Below are 15,895 nucleotides of genomic sequence, written 5' to 3'. Positions count from 1 at the left end.
AGGACACCCAGTTTTCACTGAGCAATATGCTTCATGTCTTCTTTTGGCTGTGACCTTTCAGTGGCTTCTGGTGCTCAAGAAAGATGAATGTTGGAATGGCCAAAGCATTTCCAGACAGTTTATATCAAGCGAGCTTCTGATGAACCGATTAAATGCTTCAGTCCTGGGACATTTCAACAGCCCTTCACTTTTCCCACCTAGGTACAACACCTTGCCTCTATCAGGTGAATGACTTCCATCCAGGCTGGGTTCATTAAAAAGACTTGCGCTTTATTAATGATGAATTCCCCATAGAAAATCAATATACTTTTTTGTTCTGGACAGTTTTTGTCCTTATTAGCTCATCTCCACTGCTGAGTAATGATGATGATCTCCGGAGGGGTTGTGAGCGGGACAAGAACGATCATGCCACAATGATTTAATCTCAGTAACTGCTAAAGTGAAAGTCACACTACAGGATTATTGGAGCAGCCTCCAAGTGTCTCTGTGTATTTTTCAGGCACTGGTGTGAGCCTTTCACACCCGTGGAAAACAGGCTAGGAAAACAGACATAAAAATTATTTTATGGTTACACAATATATATCCTAAGAACGAACCCTGGCAGTGACAGAACCTGCAGAGAACAGCGGCTAACACTGAAATGTCATTTTCAAACTATAATATTTTGGAACACGGGCAAAGATGTCCACCTTAAGCTACAGTTACAGTGCTGGTCTACCTAGATGGACTTAACTTAGCTATGGTCAAAAACATATTAGGAATATATTTAAATGCTGGGGCAAAGGGATGCTTAAAGCAGACCACTGCCTACCAATTATTACATAACACCAAAACAAAGAGTCACACAGTGAAGGGTTATGGCTTGGGGTCGGGTGACAGCAGCATATGATTCATGGCTTGCTGTGCCCTTTTGTCTTGTCCTCCTTGTGGTGGGACCATCCACTGCTCTTAGCCAATGTTATTTTCCAGCCTTCAGAACTTGGGCTCTGTCTGTTTCAAGTATACTGGCAATGTCATTTCTTATGTCTTGTTCTTTCCTCAGTGCAGGAATAAAGAAAGAATATGGCACATGTCACAACAGAAGATTTCCCCTTTTCTTTATTGTTTTGATGTCGGAAACAGCAAATAGTATCAGCGTTACATCTGACTTATCTGCAAAGGTTTCCTACAAGGAAGAGTGAATTATCTCTGGCTGTTCTTACATCACAAGGTAATTATTAGAACAGTATTTGGTGTTTGAGGTAATACTATCTGTTCAGACAGAGAGAAAGAAACAAGTAGAAGTGCCTTCAGCATACCACAATGACCTTTGACATTATACTATGACCAAGTAATTGCCTCTATTTTTGACTGTGGGTTCATGCATGTATTTTATGCTCAATACACTCAATGCAAACACAACAGAAGGGGCTCAATCATGAACTAGAGTATATTCCAAAGGCAAACAAGCAGCATGCACTATGGCCACAACATTATTATTTTACAGAGAGACCATTACAATCATGGAAACTTAGATTTTATGGAAATATTTGAATGCATCTGTGAACATCTCTTTTCCTTTGCCTCGTGGCAAGTCGAGGATGTTAAACATATACATAGTCGCTGCACCAGAATGAGACTATTTCTTCAGGAAGATGCTTTGTTTAACACAAAACCAACACGAGAGGTTTGAAGCTTCTAAAAAGTCAAAGAGCTGCTCACACCAGGTTTGTGGCACAAGTGGTCTCTACACTTGGCACAGGCTGTGTCCTTTAAATCTACAAGCAAATATATTACAATAGCAAAAATGAAAAAAGAAAAAAAAAGCTGTGCATATATTGACCAATATTACACCTTTCAGTACTTATATGGACAGAATTGTGTAAACAATGATTATACAGGAAAGTGTAACCCATGTTTAAATGTAGGAATTTACTTAGTTTGGCTGGGTTCAAACAATTCTGTAAGATAGAAATGTGTGACTAGATTAGAACTTTTCCAGACACGGCGATGTTTCTAAATAATCCTACAGTGATTTATCGAGAGGGATCAAAAGAAAGCCTCTCATTGTCTCTTTGTCCGCATCCCTGTCGTCCATAAATGGGGAGCAGGCACAAATGGGGATATCCCTCTACTTGTCATGCCTTTCATGGAGAAGCTGTTGTCAATGGGGCAGTGGGCTACCAAATATGGAGAAGGGGTCGCACTGGTTGGCCCCTTCTCGTGGACACTGTCAGAGTATAAACTGGCGGGGCATGACATTTCAGCACCCCTGGTTTACACACTCAAGAGTCGGCCTCTGGTGCTGATCTGGTGAGTACTCACAGCTGATCAAACGGGAGTGAAAAAATGACAAACACTGGATTTATTACACTAGGATCGATCCAGGACTTTAATGCAAACGGCAATGACCTCCATCTTTTACTTACAAGAATCATTATCTAAATTAAACCGATCATTTCATCAAAAGCGACATGTGGATCATCAACTTCTTTTGTGGATTACAACTGATGCAAAGTCCTAACAACGCTTTTACGCTACACAGCGCTAGTGTTAGTGACTTAAATATCTGAATAAACAACTCTCAAATTCGTGAAATATGTAGTTTGTTATGTGATATATTACATAAAACTAATTTAGTATTATCCATAACCAGTTTCTGGCTTCAGGATCCACCAAAAACGATCTTATGTGTGCTGTTTGCGCTGAACCTATAAAGAGAAGGGAACCTCTTTAATCCCCCAATCAAAAAACAAACAAACAAACAAACAAACAAACAAACAAACAAAACAACAACAACAAAAAACCCCACAACAAAACAAAAAGAACAGGACAACTGTTATCGGAACTAATTGTGCTCGTGCGCGCACCCGCCTGTCTGTTGCAGACCTGCCGCCATGTGTGACGACGAGGAGACTACAGCCCTGGTGTGTGATAACGGTTCTGGACTGGTGAAGGCGGGTTTCGCCGGAGATGACGCACCACGCGCGGTGTTCCCTTCCATTGTTGGTCGCCCACGTCACCAGGTAATTTAAACTGTTCATAAACACAACAGTGGCACTGTAGAGACGTGTATGCATGATTTATACTTAATCAAAAATAATCTCAGGCTTTGCAAGGATAAGCAGAGTTGTGCGTAATTACGCACGCATCTATTGTTTACACTGGAGGAAACCCACCAGCCATGTTTTGTTCTAATCATCAGTAAATCCTTCACTACATCACTTCACCGATTCCTGATGTTTTCAGGGCGTCATGGTTGGTATGGGCCAGAAGGACTCCTACGTCGGGGACGAGGCCCAGAGCAAAAGAGGAATCCTGACACTAAAGTATCCCATCGAACACGGCATCATCACCAACTGGGACGACATGGAGAAAATCTGGCACCACAGCTTTTACAACGAGCTGCGCGTGGCCCCAGAGGAGCACCCCACTCTATTGACAGAAGCCCCCCTAAACCCAAAGGCCAACAGAGAAAAGATGACACAGATCATGTTTGAGACTTTCAATGTCCCCGCAATGTATGTGGCCATCCAGGCAGTGCTGTCCTTGTACGCTTCTGGGCGTACCACAGGTATGACACAGACCTCCGACAGGTGCTGTGCAGCATTTGAGTAGATTAAAAAAAGGTACATTAAATGTTTACATATTCTCTGTTGGCTCTAGGTATTGTCCTTGACTCCGGTGATGGTGTGACCCACAATGTCCCCATCTATGAAGGGTACGCTCTTCCCCACGCCATCATGCGCTTAGACTTGGCCGGCCGTGACCTCACAGATTACCTCATGAAGATCCTGACGGAGCGTGGTTATTCTTTTGTCACAACCGGTGAGTGTAAAGCGTTAGTCACAAATTTCAAACACGGGCGACCTGTAAAGCACTAAAACATCACTCAAACATCATTTACTTTTACTTTACTTTTATTTTGTTTTATTTCAACAATCAACACGGGTATAAAGATACAAAGAATTATTATAACACGGTATCAGAGGAGATATTTATCTTGTGTCCAAAGTACATTTTTTCTGACTACAACGCGCCTGTCTATCTCCGTCAGCTGAACGCGAGATTGTTCGTGACATCAAGGAGAAGCTGTGCTACGTCGCTCTGGACTTTGAAAACGAGATGGCCACCGCCGCCTCATCCTCTTCTCTAGAAAAGAGCTACGAGTTGCCCGACGGCCAGGTCATCACCATCGGCAATGAGCGTTTCCGCTGCCCGGAAACCCTCTTCCAACCCTCATTCATTGGTGCGTAAAAGCGAACACAACATCTAAGCACTAATTTAATTGCAGTGACACTGTTGAAATGTCGCGCTGAATTAACTGTAAGTCCCTGCAATAGTCATTCACGTATAGTCTGACCTTCACTGCAATGTACAGACTGTTAAACTCACTTTCTTCTGGTGTAAGGAACGTTTCGATCAGCTCAATTCCTTCCATTGCTGGAACTTGTTACAATATTAATGTGAACCAATCGTGAAGCAGGAGGGGTAGCTGTCAGTCAAAGAATCAGTCTAATATCTGGGTTTTAATATGGCTCTCAATATTTAATGCTTGCTTATAACTGTTAATTATTCCTTAGGCCTATTCATAGAATACTACCCCACATTTGTACATGAATTGTTTTCTAAGCATATACACGTCTATTTCTCACATTTTTGACTAACTATGGCAACCAAGTGGAGCTTCAGATATATCCATCACCGATTTACCACCTTATTACCGTTAAATGCATATCAATTGTCTAAAGCAGTGCCTTCCACTTCACATTGACCTTAGCTCCGCAAACATCAGCTGTTGGCGGAGCTGTCCCTTTCAGCACCTGTTGTGGCAGCTGACCGCGCTGTCAGATGTGTACTTTGCTGCACGAGGTAAAAACCCACTCACTTGTTCTGTGTGTTTGCCAAGGAATGGAATCCGCTGGCATTCACGAAACCACATACAACAGCATCATGAAGTGCGACATTGACATCCGTAAAGACCTGTACGCTAACAACGTTATGTCCGGCGGCACCACCATGTATCCGGGTATCGCTGACCGCATGCAGAAGGAAATCACAGCTCTCGCCCCCAGCACCATGAAGATTAAGGTAACTTAACACACTGTTGAATAACACATTTATTTGTAATTTTCCCAAGTTGACAAACGTGCTTGTGTTTAGATCATCGCCCCCCCTGAGAGGAAATACTCTGTGTGGATCGGCGGCTCCATCCTCGCCTCGCTGTCCACCTTCCAGCAGATGTGGATCAGCAAGCAGGAGTACGACGAGGCTGGACCCTCCATTGTCCACAGGAAGTGCTTCTAAGAGTCCACCTGCCCACCTCCGCATTGCACTCACCCTTTATTACCTCACCCTTTATTACAGCCGAAGTTACGACTAAAAGCAGCAATTCGCGCGTTGCTGTTAATGTTTTTTGTTTACACAAGTGCAATTTTATGTGAAGATGTACAAGTTTATTAATAAACAAACAGCCTGCCCAGCCCCTTTCTTTCCTTCTCTCTTAAGCGCCAAAGCTTTGCCCTTTCATCACGTGACGGATGAGTAAAGGTTATTAAAGATTTGAATTAGAAAAGATTACAGTGAGCGGAGAGGATAAGCCACCTCATGAGAAATTAACCTAGCAAAGTTTCATTTAGTGAAAACGCCACCGTCACGTGACCAGAAAACCACGTCTCCGAGGTTAAGAAATGCAGATATATGGGGACACAAAGTGTTTGAAACCAGCTATAATTTTAATATAAAGAGGTCTGTGTAATAAAGCTCCTATATATGTATATGTATATATACATATACATTTTTTTTGGGGGGGGGGGGGGGGGGCGCTTTGACTTAACATGTTCTATAAACCACACAATAGTCTAATATTAGCATGAGTACACAGTGCTGTGCCATAGGTTGAAGCCTCGGAGCGTTATACAGGGCGGGGTCACATATTTTGCTTCTATTTTTAAACTTCCACACAAACAGAGAGAGGCAGGCAGACAGGCAGGCTGCCTTGTAAAGCGATTAGCAGCTCGGATGGTACTTTCACTCTGTCACTGTATCCAGAGCATCATCTTTGCCCGAGGTGGAAACAACAGCTACCAACCGGGCAAAGATGACGGCGACATGGGGAGGAATCCTCCGGGTATGTAAAGCTGTCTGCTCCAAGAAAGAAATACTGCCTCCACTTAGCCCATAAAGCTGCATTCGCTTTGTGTTTCAGATATAACCTAGAACCGCAGATAAAACAATAGATTTTGTTAAAACTGATGCAATGTGAAACACTAGGTAGACGCAGCCTGCCTGTAAGTGTGTTTATCTATAAACTAAAACAAAAAAACAAAAAACAAAAACAAAAAAATCCCAGAAAAGTCCCCTTGACCTTGTTCTCAGAACACGGTGCCCCCACAAGCACTGTCCAGAAAATATAGATGTTGCTGTATGTGGCTGCACGTGCAGTTTTGTACCTCAATTTGTTAAGTAACAATACAGTGTACCGGTTTGATTCAAGCAAGCTATGCAAAAATGTATAAACCTTTGATTCTAGCACTCTGGACACCCTAGTCTACAGCAGAGTCCACTGGACGGTGCACGTTATGTCCCAAACTAAGTACCTGGAAATCAGAAACCCTGATACTTCTGGCTGCTCTCCACCGACCTGTCTGCACGTACGTGACGCGTGGGAGGGAGGGGGAAGACTACTTAAAGGCGGATTAACGCTGGCAAGACATTAAATCCAACCTCCCTCCATCCAGACGCAGCGCGCAGCCCATCAAACTGATCTGAAGATCGAAAATAGGAGGGCTTATAGTAATCAGCCCTTCAGACTCTCATGACAAGGAAAAGTGTGGCAACGTTGTGGGAGCGCTCGGCACACACAGCAGGACTGGCGCTGCGCGCTCAGCGCATAACCAACCAGATAGCGCGCAGAGAGAAAGAGAGAGACGAGGACGGTAGCAGCATCCCGTGACGGATGCATTTTTTTTTAGCTAAAATTGAGCCTTGTGGAGACTGACAACAGCAATAGACAGAAAGAAGCCGGACGGGAAATAAAACCCTTTCTTTTTGGAGGGATTTGAACACAGTGCCGTTGCGCTCTCGTCTCCTCCGGATGCTCAGAAATGGGGGAATGGACTATACTAGAGAGGCTCCTGGAGGCTGCTGTCCAGCAGCACTCTACTATGATCGGAAGGTAAGATGACCAACAAAAACCAAGATCAACCGAAGAAACGCAGCAGCCTCCAGGATCGTCTTTAGCATGGTTCCCAGTCCCCCGTTTTTGTCTTTTACCTCCAGGATCTTCTGTAGCATGGTGCCCAGTCTTCGTGTCTGTGTTGTGGATTTTTCTGTCTTGTTCCACAGATATCCTTTTTTTGTCGTCGTCGTCCTCCTCCTAAGCGAGACAGCTGAGTAGATCAGTTAACAGCTGTCTCTTCAGAACCTGGGATGGTGCTGCGAAGTTGAAAGCCTTAACTAAAATCCATGTGTCGTTTCATGTGTTCATTCATCCATTTATCCATTTGATGTTTGGTGGTGAGTTTGAGTGGTGGTTGTGCACTCATGGGTGGCAGACAAAGATTGAACGAGAGTCGGCGTTATCACCTCCTTCCATTAACAAAGCACACACAGGTACAGTAACGGCAACACCGATTCCTACATGTCATTCCCATTAAATCATAAAACACACGCTCTATATACAGACGTGACATTATCCATGAGAGAATAACGCTGTTAGAAGCACATAACACGTCAAAGAGCGTCCTGTTCCATCACTGGACAGCTCCTTACACCAACACGCCAGATTTGGACTCCAAGCGCATCAGCCACCGAGGCAGCGCACAACTGAACCACGCTTACAGTAACCGTACATATTTACACGTATTTTCACATTGTTGTTTGCTTGCTTTTTAGGATCCTACTAACAGTGGTGGTCATCTTCCGGATTCTAATCGTAGCGATAGTTGGAGAGACTGTCTATGATGACGAGCAGACCATGTTTGTTTGTAACACCTTGCAACCGGGTTGCAACCAGGCATGCTACGACAAGGCATTCCCCATTTCACACATTAGATATTGGGTTTTTCAAATCATCATGGTGTGCACTCCGAGCCTTTGCTTTATCACATACTCGGTGCATCAGTCGGCCAAGCAGAAGGAGCGGCGCTACTCAACAGTCTATCTGACACTAGATAAGGATCAAGATTCGCTGAAACGAGACGAGAGCAAAAAGATAAAGAACACCATTGTTAATGGAGTACTTCAGAACACAGAGAACTCCACCAAAGAAGCCGAGCCAGACTGTTTAGAAGTCAAAGAGATCCCCAATTCGGCCATGAGAACTACAAAGTCCAAAATGAGGAGGCAAGAGGGCATCTCCAGGTTTTACATCATCCAGGTGGTTTTCAGAAACGCGCTGGAAATAGGCTTTTTGGTGGGTCAGTATTTCTTGTATGGATTCAACGTCCCCTCGGTGTATGAATGTGATCGCTACCCCTGCATAAAAGATGTCGAGTGCTACGTCTCCAGACCCACGGAGAAGACGGTGTTCCTGGTCTTCATGTTCGCTGTCAGTGGGTTTTGTGTGGTGTTGAACCTGGCAGAACTCAATCACTTGGGCTGGCGGAAAATCAAAACGGCCGTGCGAGGCGTGCAGGCTCGGCGAAAGTCCATTTATGAAATCAGAAATAAGGACTTGCCAAGGATGAGTGTGCCTAATTTTGGCCGCACTCAATCCAGTGACTCAGCTTATGTGTAACACACGTGGAAAAAAACATGTAAAAAACAAAAAACAAAAACCATGATGGACATGATGGACAGCTGTGCACGCCGAATTCGTGTCATGACTTAAAGAGTGGGCAATTTTTTTTTTAATTTGTTGGTCTTTGACAGACTTCATGGCAAGCGTGGATTACACGTTTGTTTACTTATTTATTCTTGCACTGATGCAACTTTTTAGTAACGTTTATACTCTGTAGGATGGTAAACGGAGACCATGTTAACGTGTTCACATATTTACTCTGGGGCTGTTCTGCTGTACTTGAAGAGAGTAAATGCAAAAATAATTGCACTAAGAGGTGAACACTTGAGAGCCTGACCTTATCCAAATGTGCTACTGACCTGACGGTGTTTTTAAGACATTTTCTTTCAACCTGTTTTGTTTTTGGCACCAACCTAATTAAATGGCACCATACAAAGGAAAAAAAATCAACCACCCAGATTTATATATAAATATAGATATATAAATCCTTACTGACTATGGTTCAGCGTAGATAAAACACATAAAGCTTACTTCATGTTTTTTTGTTGCCTGTGTTGCACCACTGACCTTAACACATGTATCCATTCCACTGCTTAATAGCTAACTTGCAAAACAGTATCTGGTGAATTTGCTGCAAAACGCTAACGTCTGTGATTTCCTTAATTTATGACACACCAAAGCGCCCACTGCTTTTATTTGTGAAGTGTTTTCTTGCTTTTGTGTAATCAAGTGCCATACTTGTATATAGACATAATATATATATATATAGATATGTATACATATGAATATATAAATATATAATAATCATCATGAAAGCCGATTCCCTGCTTGGATTATGCTAAATACCGCCTAATTTCTTATTTGCTTTAAATGTATTTGTTGTGATTTAAACGAAAAAGAAAAGAGATATAAAATTTTATCTGTTTTATTTTGCAAATGACTGGAAGAAGAAATGAAGTGCTACTCTTTTTTTATATACAAGAAATGTCTCTCCCCAAACCGAGCTGATAAAAACTGAAAAATAGCACAAAATTGAAATTTTTATCAAAGAACGGGCAATAGAAATCTGCTCTGGTGCTACAGTTTTTCATAGAATGGTTTTAAAATGTAACCGAAACAGATCAGAAAAAAACTAACATCTTTTTTTTTCTGTGGAAAATAAAAGTGGGATTAATGTACACCAGAAATGTGTGAGGTGCAGTACTTTGTGTCCGCTGCTGGAGCTTGTTTGGAGCTGACCTATCACACAGATATCCAGTGGAAGTTTTGCCTTGGTGCAGTGAAGAATTAAGCCACACCCACTTAGTTAAAAAAAAAAAAGGAGGAAAAAAAGGAAAAGAAAAACCTACCGCAGGACACACCTTGTGCAGGATCTCACCAATCTGCAATGTGTTGCAACACTGATGCTGCTTCCACGAGGCGCATCAATACTTATGCTACATAAAGAAGTGGCCTGGGGGAACTTTTAGTCTATATGACATGCATCAAATCAGACACTGGCCTCAGCTCTGACAGAGTGTTTGGGTGATATATTACTGAGCAAACTGTTGTGAGAATTTACTTGTAATATTCAGGGATGAGAAAAGCTGATCATTATTCTGAATGCTGAAAGAGCTGCCCTTTCTCTGCTCATCCCTTCTCCTCTTATTTAAGGAAAGCAAGCAGCCTGAGCTGAGGGGAGCCTTTGTGTGCATCTTCTGAAGGTCAGAGTGAAAACAAAGATGGGAAAGGGGGTGGGGGGTGGGCACATACAGTTACAGACGAATTTTTGCAGCTCACCGTTGCAGGTGATCTGGGAAAAGGCTGGTCCCTTCTCATCTAGGATGACTCTGCAAAGCTGGGTGTAATCAAAGAGGAAGGGCAGCCACACATCCATCTCCATCTCAGCAGGGACTAAAGATTTCTTTCTAAATCCTGAAGTTAAAAAAATGAAAAAAGAGAAGAAATGAAAAGAAAGAAGAGCTGTTTGCCACTTTAACTCAGCAAAGTGCAGTTTACAGCTGTGCGCATTTGTATCGCTCTCTTTTTTTGCATTTAATTTTGCCACAAAAAAAATCAAATCAAATGAAAAGTTAAAGTATAAAAAAATATAAGTTAAAGTATCTCCAGAAACAAACAAAGGAATGGGATGCTATTGTTTTATTTAATTTCTTGCAATACTTTACCTGGTTTCAAAATCTAGCCATAGAGCAAAATTATTGGGGTATGTTGGAATGCAATTACGCATGCTGTTTTGCATTTACATCATATGACTGTTGCAGGTCTCAGCGGAGATTACGTTGCGCATGTGTTGTCTGCATTTTTGTGGTCATGGCAGCCAGGCTACCAGTCACATAGAGAGTGTTTGCCCGGTGATCTGACAAATGCACATGACATATATCTTGTGGGAGATTAAACATCTGAGACAATATAGGTGCACTGCATATGGAGACCAAGTAATCTCAACGATATATGCATTTATCTGCTGGCCTCAGCCACCCCGACAACTGCAGTAGAACAAAATAAGGGCATATGCGAGCTATTTTTAAAACTCTAAGTCAAAACACTGTGGGAACACCTCTAATTTCATGTGATTGCAGATGCACAGGTTGAAGGCAGGGGTTTTTAGAGTCCCATTTCCCTCTTTAATGTGAGTCACAGACAAAGAATCACCCTTATATTAAAGGGAAGGTCTTCTCCCTAGGCTGTATACTGTGGGAGAGGAAGGATCTCATCTCATAAACAAAGGGATTTATTATGAGCATTGTGGGCCTCTTCATCATAACTCTGCCACCTTGCTTCTTGATAAAAATAAACCATGTGCTGCACATGCACAGATATCAGAGATGTAAGATATTCTTTAATAACCTGCAGATTTTGATAAATGTGGTGAAAACATAAAAAAAAAATCAATAAAGACTATAAGAATCTCCACTTCAGAAACATCTGCTTTTTAATGTAGCTGGGAGAATTATTTTTGCATTTATATTTTACATTAATGTATCATACCACAGAAAAAAGAAAAAAATCATTCTTATAGTAAATGTTTATTTTTTTTAATATAAGGACTCTAAGATTTAAATCTTGGGACTCATATTGTGATTTGTTCAGAAAAGCAATATAACTAATTAATTCAAATGTTAATAATTATGTTGCACAAGGACAATATGAATCTTACCACAACACAACTCTCATGAGACACAATTCACACAAAATATAATTATCTACTGTTTAAATAAAACCACACGCACAAAGAAAAAACTAAGCATAATGTAACAAACACCACACAGGGCATACATATTACAGTGATACTAAGAAATACATGCAGGTAATAAAAATACTAATGAGGTTTTATTTAATTATGAAGTTATTTTAATGTTAACAGGAGTTCTGCTCCAGTTAACAGACACGCATGCTTTTATTGTTATTCAGTGTACAACAAGTGCACAAGACATGAAATTTGGCACACTTGGCTCAACAGAAGATGAAATATACACACATAAAACTATTTTAAATGTATCAAAATACAAAGCAGCAAAAATACTGTAACAATGGTAAAAAGCGACCTGTGGAATTACAGAAAGAAAAATAGTATGAATGTAATATTTTAGAGTACAGCAGTCTGATGTGATTCTGTTGCTACTATACTGTACGTATGGCATCATAATAATGTATGTGTTTGTAATTCAGAAATATTTTATATTATACACAGCAACAGGTTTGCAGAAGCAAGTATAGTACTTATATTTTAGCGACAGTGTGGCTCCAAGCCTAGGTCTGAAATTAGTTTGTGGTTCAGTGAGCTGATCTACTGATCTATGTTGTCCTGGTTTCGCTTTCTCTTGAGAAGAACCAAAATAGTAATTTTCCTGGTTAGGAATTGGGAATGTGTTATATTCTGACCAGAGTGTGTTTGCAAGCCCAGGCTTGCAGGCACAAGTGATGAAGCCAAAGCTAAAGCCGAGGCTTGATATATAAGAGCTTCATCTAAGATGCAATTAATAACAAATGCTGTTTATTTGAAATAACAAAAGACAACACTATGTTGCTCTGGAACCTAAACACAGATTGTCCATACATAGAGAATATAAAATGCTAACATTTTCTGTGCTGGAAGAAGCATGTGAAATCTTTAGCTATGAAATAAAAAAGTCACTGAGGTTAGAGACACAATAACTGAAAAAACCCCTCAAATAACTGAATTTGAAGTTCATAATACACATCTTCTAATGTCAAGAACCGTTGTTCTGAATAAAGCTGGAAACAGTAAAAAAGTCATTTTCATCAGCCCACATCTACACATAAAAGACGACATAGTTTCCTTTATATAGTATTTCTATTAGTACTAATTATATATTAGTACTTTAATACCTAGCATTAAATGCCAATAAATAAATAAAACAAGGCACAGCTACAGAAGGAACCATTTGTTTAGTTAACACTTGTTCATGAGTCTACTGTATTCAATTCAATTCAACTCAACTCAATTTATACAGCTCGAAATCATAACAACAGTCACCTCAAGGCTCTTTATGTTGTAAGATAGACCCTGCATTGATGCATAGAAAGAAAAACACAAAAATCATAAGATTGTTCCCACTGTTGCTCTTTGTCGACAACCGGTTGGGTTGAGTAAGTTACTGTCAGTAAGTTATTGAGAAGGAATGTAGCCAAATGAAAGACACCACAGTGGAAGGATTGCAAACAGCACCGTTACACTGCCATTACCTGCTGTGGAGTGATGAAAGTAAAGGAAATACCACTGCATGGGCTTGAATGGCTGTTATCAAGAGGGAATAGAATGACCAAATATATCAGGAGTAATGCAGGATATTTTCTGCAATAAACTGTCTAAAATTCACCCCGTGCTCTTTGTGTATAGCTGTTGGTTTGATGAAAATTGGTTCACATTTTATTGCCAAAAACAAAAACTTTAGAAACACTATATGGTGTCTATTTGTTTGTGGGTTTGTCTTTTGTAAAACTTAAAATTATCTTTTTTAAGATCCTAGAAATACATTTCTGAGAAGAGGAAGAACCCGCTCGTCTGTGTTTTTCCTGCAACGCGACTTAATCCGCGTGGCCTTTGAAATCCAGAACTTTCACCTGAGAGTAAATCCTGCAATCCTTTTGCCCCAAAACAAGCACATCCTCCCAATTTCCCCTCTTTTACCAATCTGAAAAGAGAAGGCTGGCTCCAGGGAAGTGCTGCTTTAATTCTGCCTTTTGCACAGATTACAGCATGAAAGGTGGAGAGCAAACAGAAGAAAAACAGTGAATGTGGGCCTTTTTGATCCACTCAGCCAGAAGCAATAAAATTAGCCCGGTTACGGTAGCACATATGCATGGTATAGCATGGTATGGGCAGATATGGCAGACGCTGACACAAAACACACTGGATGTTCACGTTCATGTGGAGGAGGACACCGGAAAGCATTTGCAGAGTGTGACCAACTTAACTTTCTGTCTGCCGGAGGAGGGAAGGCATCCACTTTGTTCTGGCTGTAAAGTAGGTTTCTCTGTCTCTTCATCCTCACCAATTTATTTTAAAGCTGCTAAAAGAAGCAGAAAAACAAACTTTTCATTCACTAAGCCTATGGTCGCTTTATCTTTAAAAATCACCAATATAATGAAATCTTCACGGTACAAGGACTAAAGGACAGAGAACATCTGACAGAGTCTGGTTTGAGGGATTTGGCTGGCTGGTTTGGTTGTAGGTTAGGTCGTATTGACCCATACAGAAGGATTTGGTTGAAAACAAGCACTGGCACTGAAAAAATATACCTGACAGACCTGAGAACAGATTAATTTCTCATCCATTTTTTAATGTGACCCGAGGATTAGGAACATTAGCGGATTATACTCACATTTGTCAACCAGAGGTTCACAGTGGGGATAGCCAGCAACTGGGTAAGGACACAATGCACCTGAACCCAAAATCTGATGGATTCCTATTGTTCAGGTAGGCCAGGGGAAGATGGAGTCAGCCAGGATAAGACTATTAGAACTTAAAAAAAAGACCAGGTAACTTTACTCATTACATTTTAATTCTTTTTTTTATATCGTAACAATTTGCTGTGGTGAAGATCTAACAGGTCTAAGCCCTAATCTTTGTAATACCACCTTTTTTTTTGCCATACTGCACCAAGTTCCCCTAGTAAAGTATATGTTATTAATGCAAATCAGATGGGACCAGGCCGCACTGCAACAATAAACAAAAGCTAAATAATTTCTTGCCTGTGACATTTCAAATTTCCCTCCTGAGGTGACAATTCATTCTCGCATCTACAGCCTGTTCCAACTTTCTACACCCACTTGCCTCCTCTGCATTCCCTAATAGCTTGTACTACACACAGCCCATCGACCCTGAGAAATGTTTAGGTTCTGCACCATTACACAGCCAATAAAAATCAGTGGCTGGCAAGCCTTAATCGGACACAGAGCTGTTCACCGGCCAATTGAACTTGTACTGATATAGGAGGTACAGAATAGCAGTGTGCAAGAGGGAGGAGACAGAGGCAAAGGTGTAGAGATATTAATTTACTACTACCCACACTGAAATGCAGTCACATAAAGAGAAGGCTATGAATCACTACAGAGGCACACAGGGACAGAAGATAACATCCATCTGGTAAGATTTGTGGGCGCAGAATAAAAGGACTACCTTCTAACTTGTCTGCTTAGGAGCCAGATGAGTGGGAAGCTGCTATCAAAAATAAATAACTTTTTTTTAAAAGAGCATTTGTGTTGTGAGATGCAAATGCAGAATAAGAAAAACAAAGAAATTATACAAATGTACATTCATGATGAATTCAGTTGTTTATGGGTTCTAGAGGAAGTGTAAGATTACAAAGAGGCAATGGGTTGGGCTGACTGATGCTTGCCACTGCTATTTGATTCATAGGCTATGATGTAGCTCACTGTGGTTTACCTTTGGACTCTGTATGAACCACATACACTGCCATCTACTGTAAATATCCTATTTCTCCCTCAATTCTACCTTTTCTTTCCTATTCCCTTTCACTCTTGCTAAAGGATCTACTCCGCCTTTCTCCCACTTGCCTCTCTCTGCAATGCTCAACCTTTCACTACCTATAATCTCTTTCTCCCTCCCTCCCTCCCTCCCTCCCTCCTTAGTGTGTTCTTCCACATTGCTCATCCATTCTCTCACTCCTGTTCAGATGTGATGCCACT

At 41.1% G+C, this 15,895-nt stretch overlaps 2 protein-coding genes across 3 annotated transcripts; both read left to right on the top strand.

The window, feature by feature from the left end:
• The first annotated feature begins 2,251 nt into the window (after nt 1-2,251).
• On the top strand, nt 2,252-5,461 carry LOC147307104 (actin, alpha cardiac muscle 1). The gene is made up of 7 exons (XM_086275404.1): nt 2,252-2,292; nt 2,867-3,005; nt 3,229-3,553; nt 3,646-3,807; nt 4,037-4,228; nt 4,889-5,070; nt 5,143-5,461. Exons 2-7 carry the CDS (start codon nt 2,877-2,879, stop codon nt 5,284-5,286), a joined length of 1,134 nt encoding a protein of 377 aa, XP_086131530.1. The 5' UTR covers nt 2,252-2,292; nt 2,867-2,876; the 3' UTR covers nt 5,287-5,461.
• A 1,201-nt stretch (nt 5,462-6,662) lies between these two features.
• On the top strand, nt 6,663-9,902 carry LOC147307103 (gap junction delta-2 protein). 2 transcript variants are annotated; one of them, XM_086275004.1, is made up of 2 exons: nt 6,663-7,156; nt 7,876-9,902. In XM_086275004.1, exons 1-2 carry the CDS (start codon nt 7,086-7,088, stop codon nt 8,717-8,719), a joined length of 915 nt encoding a protein of 304 aa, XP_086131130.1. In that variant the 5' UTR covers nt 6,663-7,085; the 3' UTR covers nt 8,720-9,902. The 2 variants fall into 2 exon arrangements, with proteins under 2 accessions (XP_086131130.1, XP_086131131.1); XM_086275005.1 differs by having other exon boundaries at nt 6,671-7,593.
• Nucleotides 9,903-15,895: the final 5,993 nt, after the last annotated feature.

This window comes from Aulonocara sp. 'chitande type north' Nkhata Bay, linkage group LG19 (genome assembly GCF_057382095.1).
Source record: "Aulonocara sp. 'chitande type north' Nkhata Bay isolate Kocher_YH1m ecotype deep benthic linkage group LG19, A_spYH_male_GT1.1, whole genome shotgun sequence".
Classification (NCBI taxonomy): domain Eukaryota; kingdom Metazoa; phylum Chordata; class Actinopteri; order Cichliformes; family Cichlidae; genus Aulonocara; species Aulonocara sp. 'chitande type north' Nkhata Bay.
The sequence above is the reverse complement of the archived record's forward strand: the minus strand, read 5'-3'. Positions and strand labels throughout refer to the sequence as shown.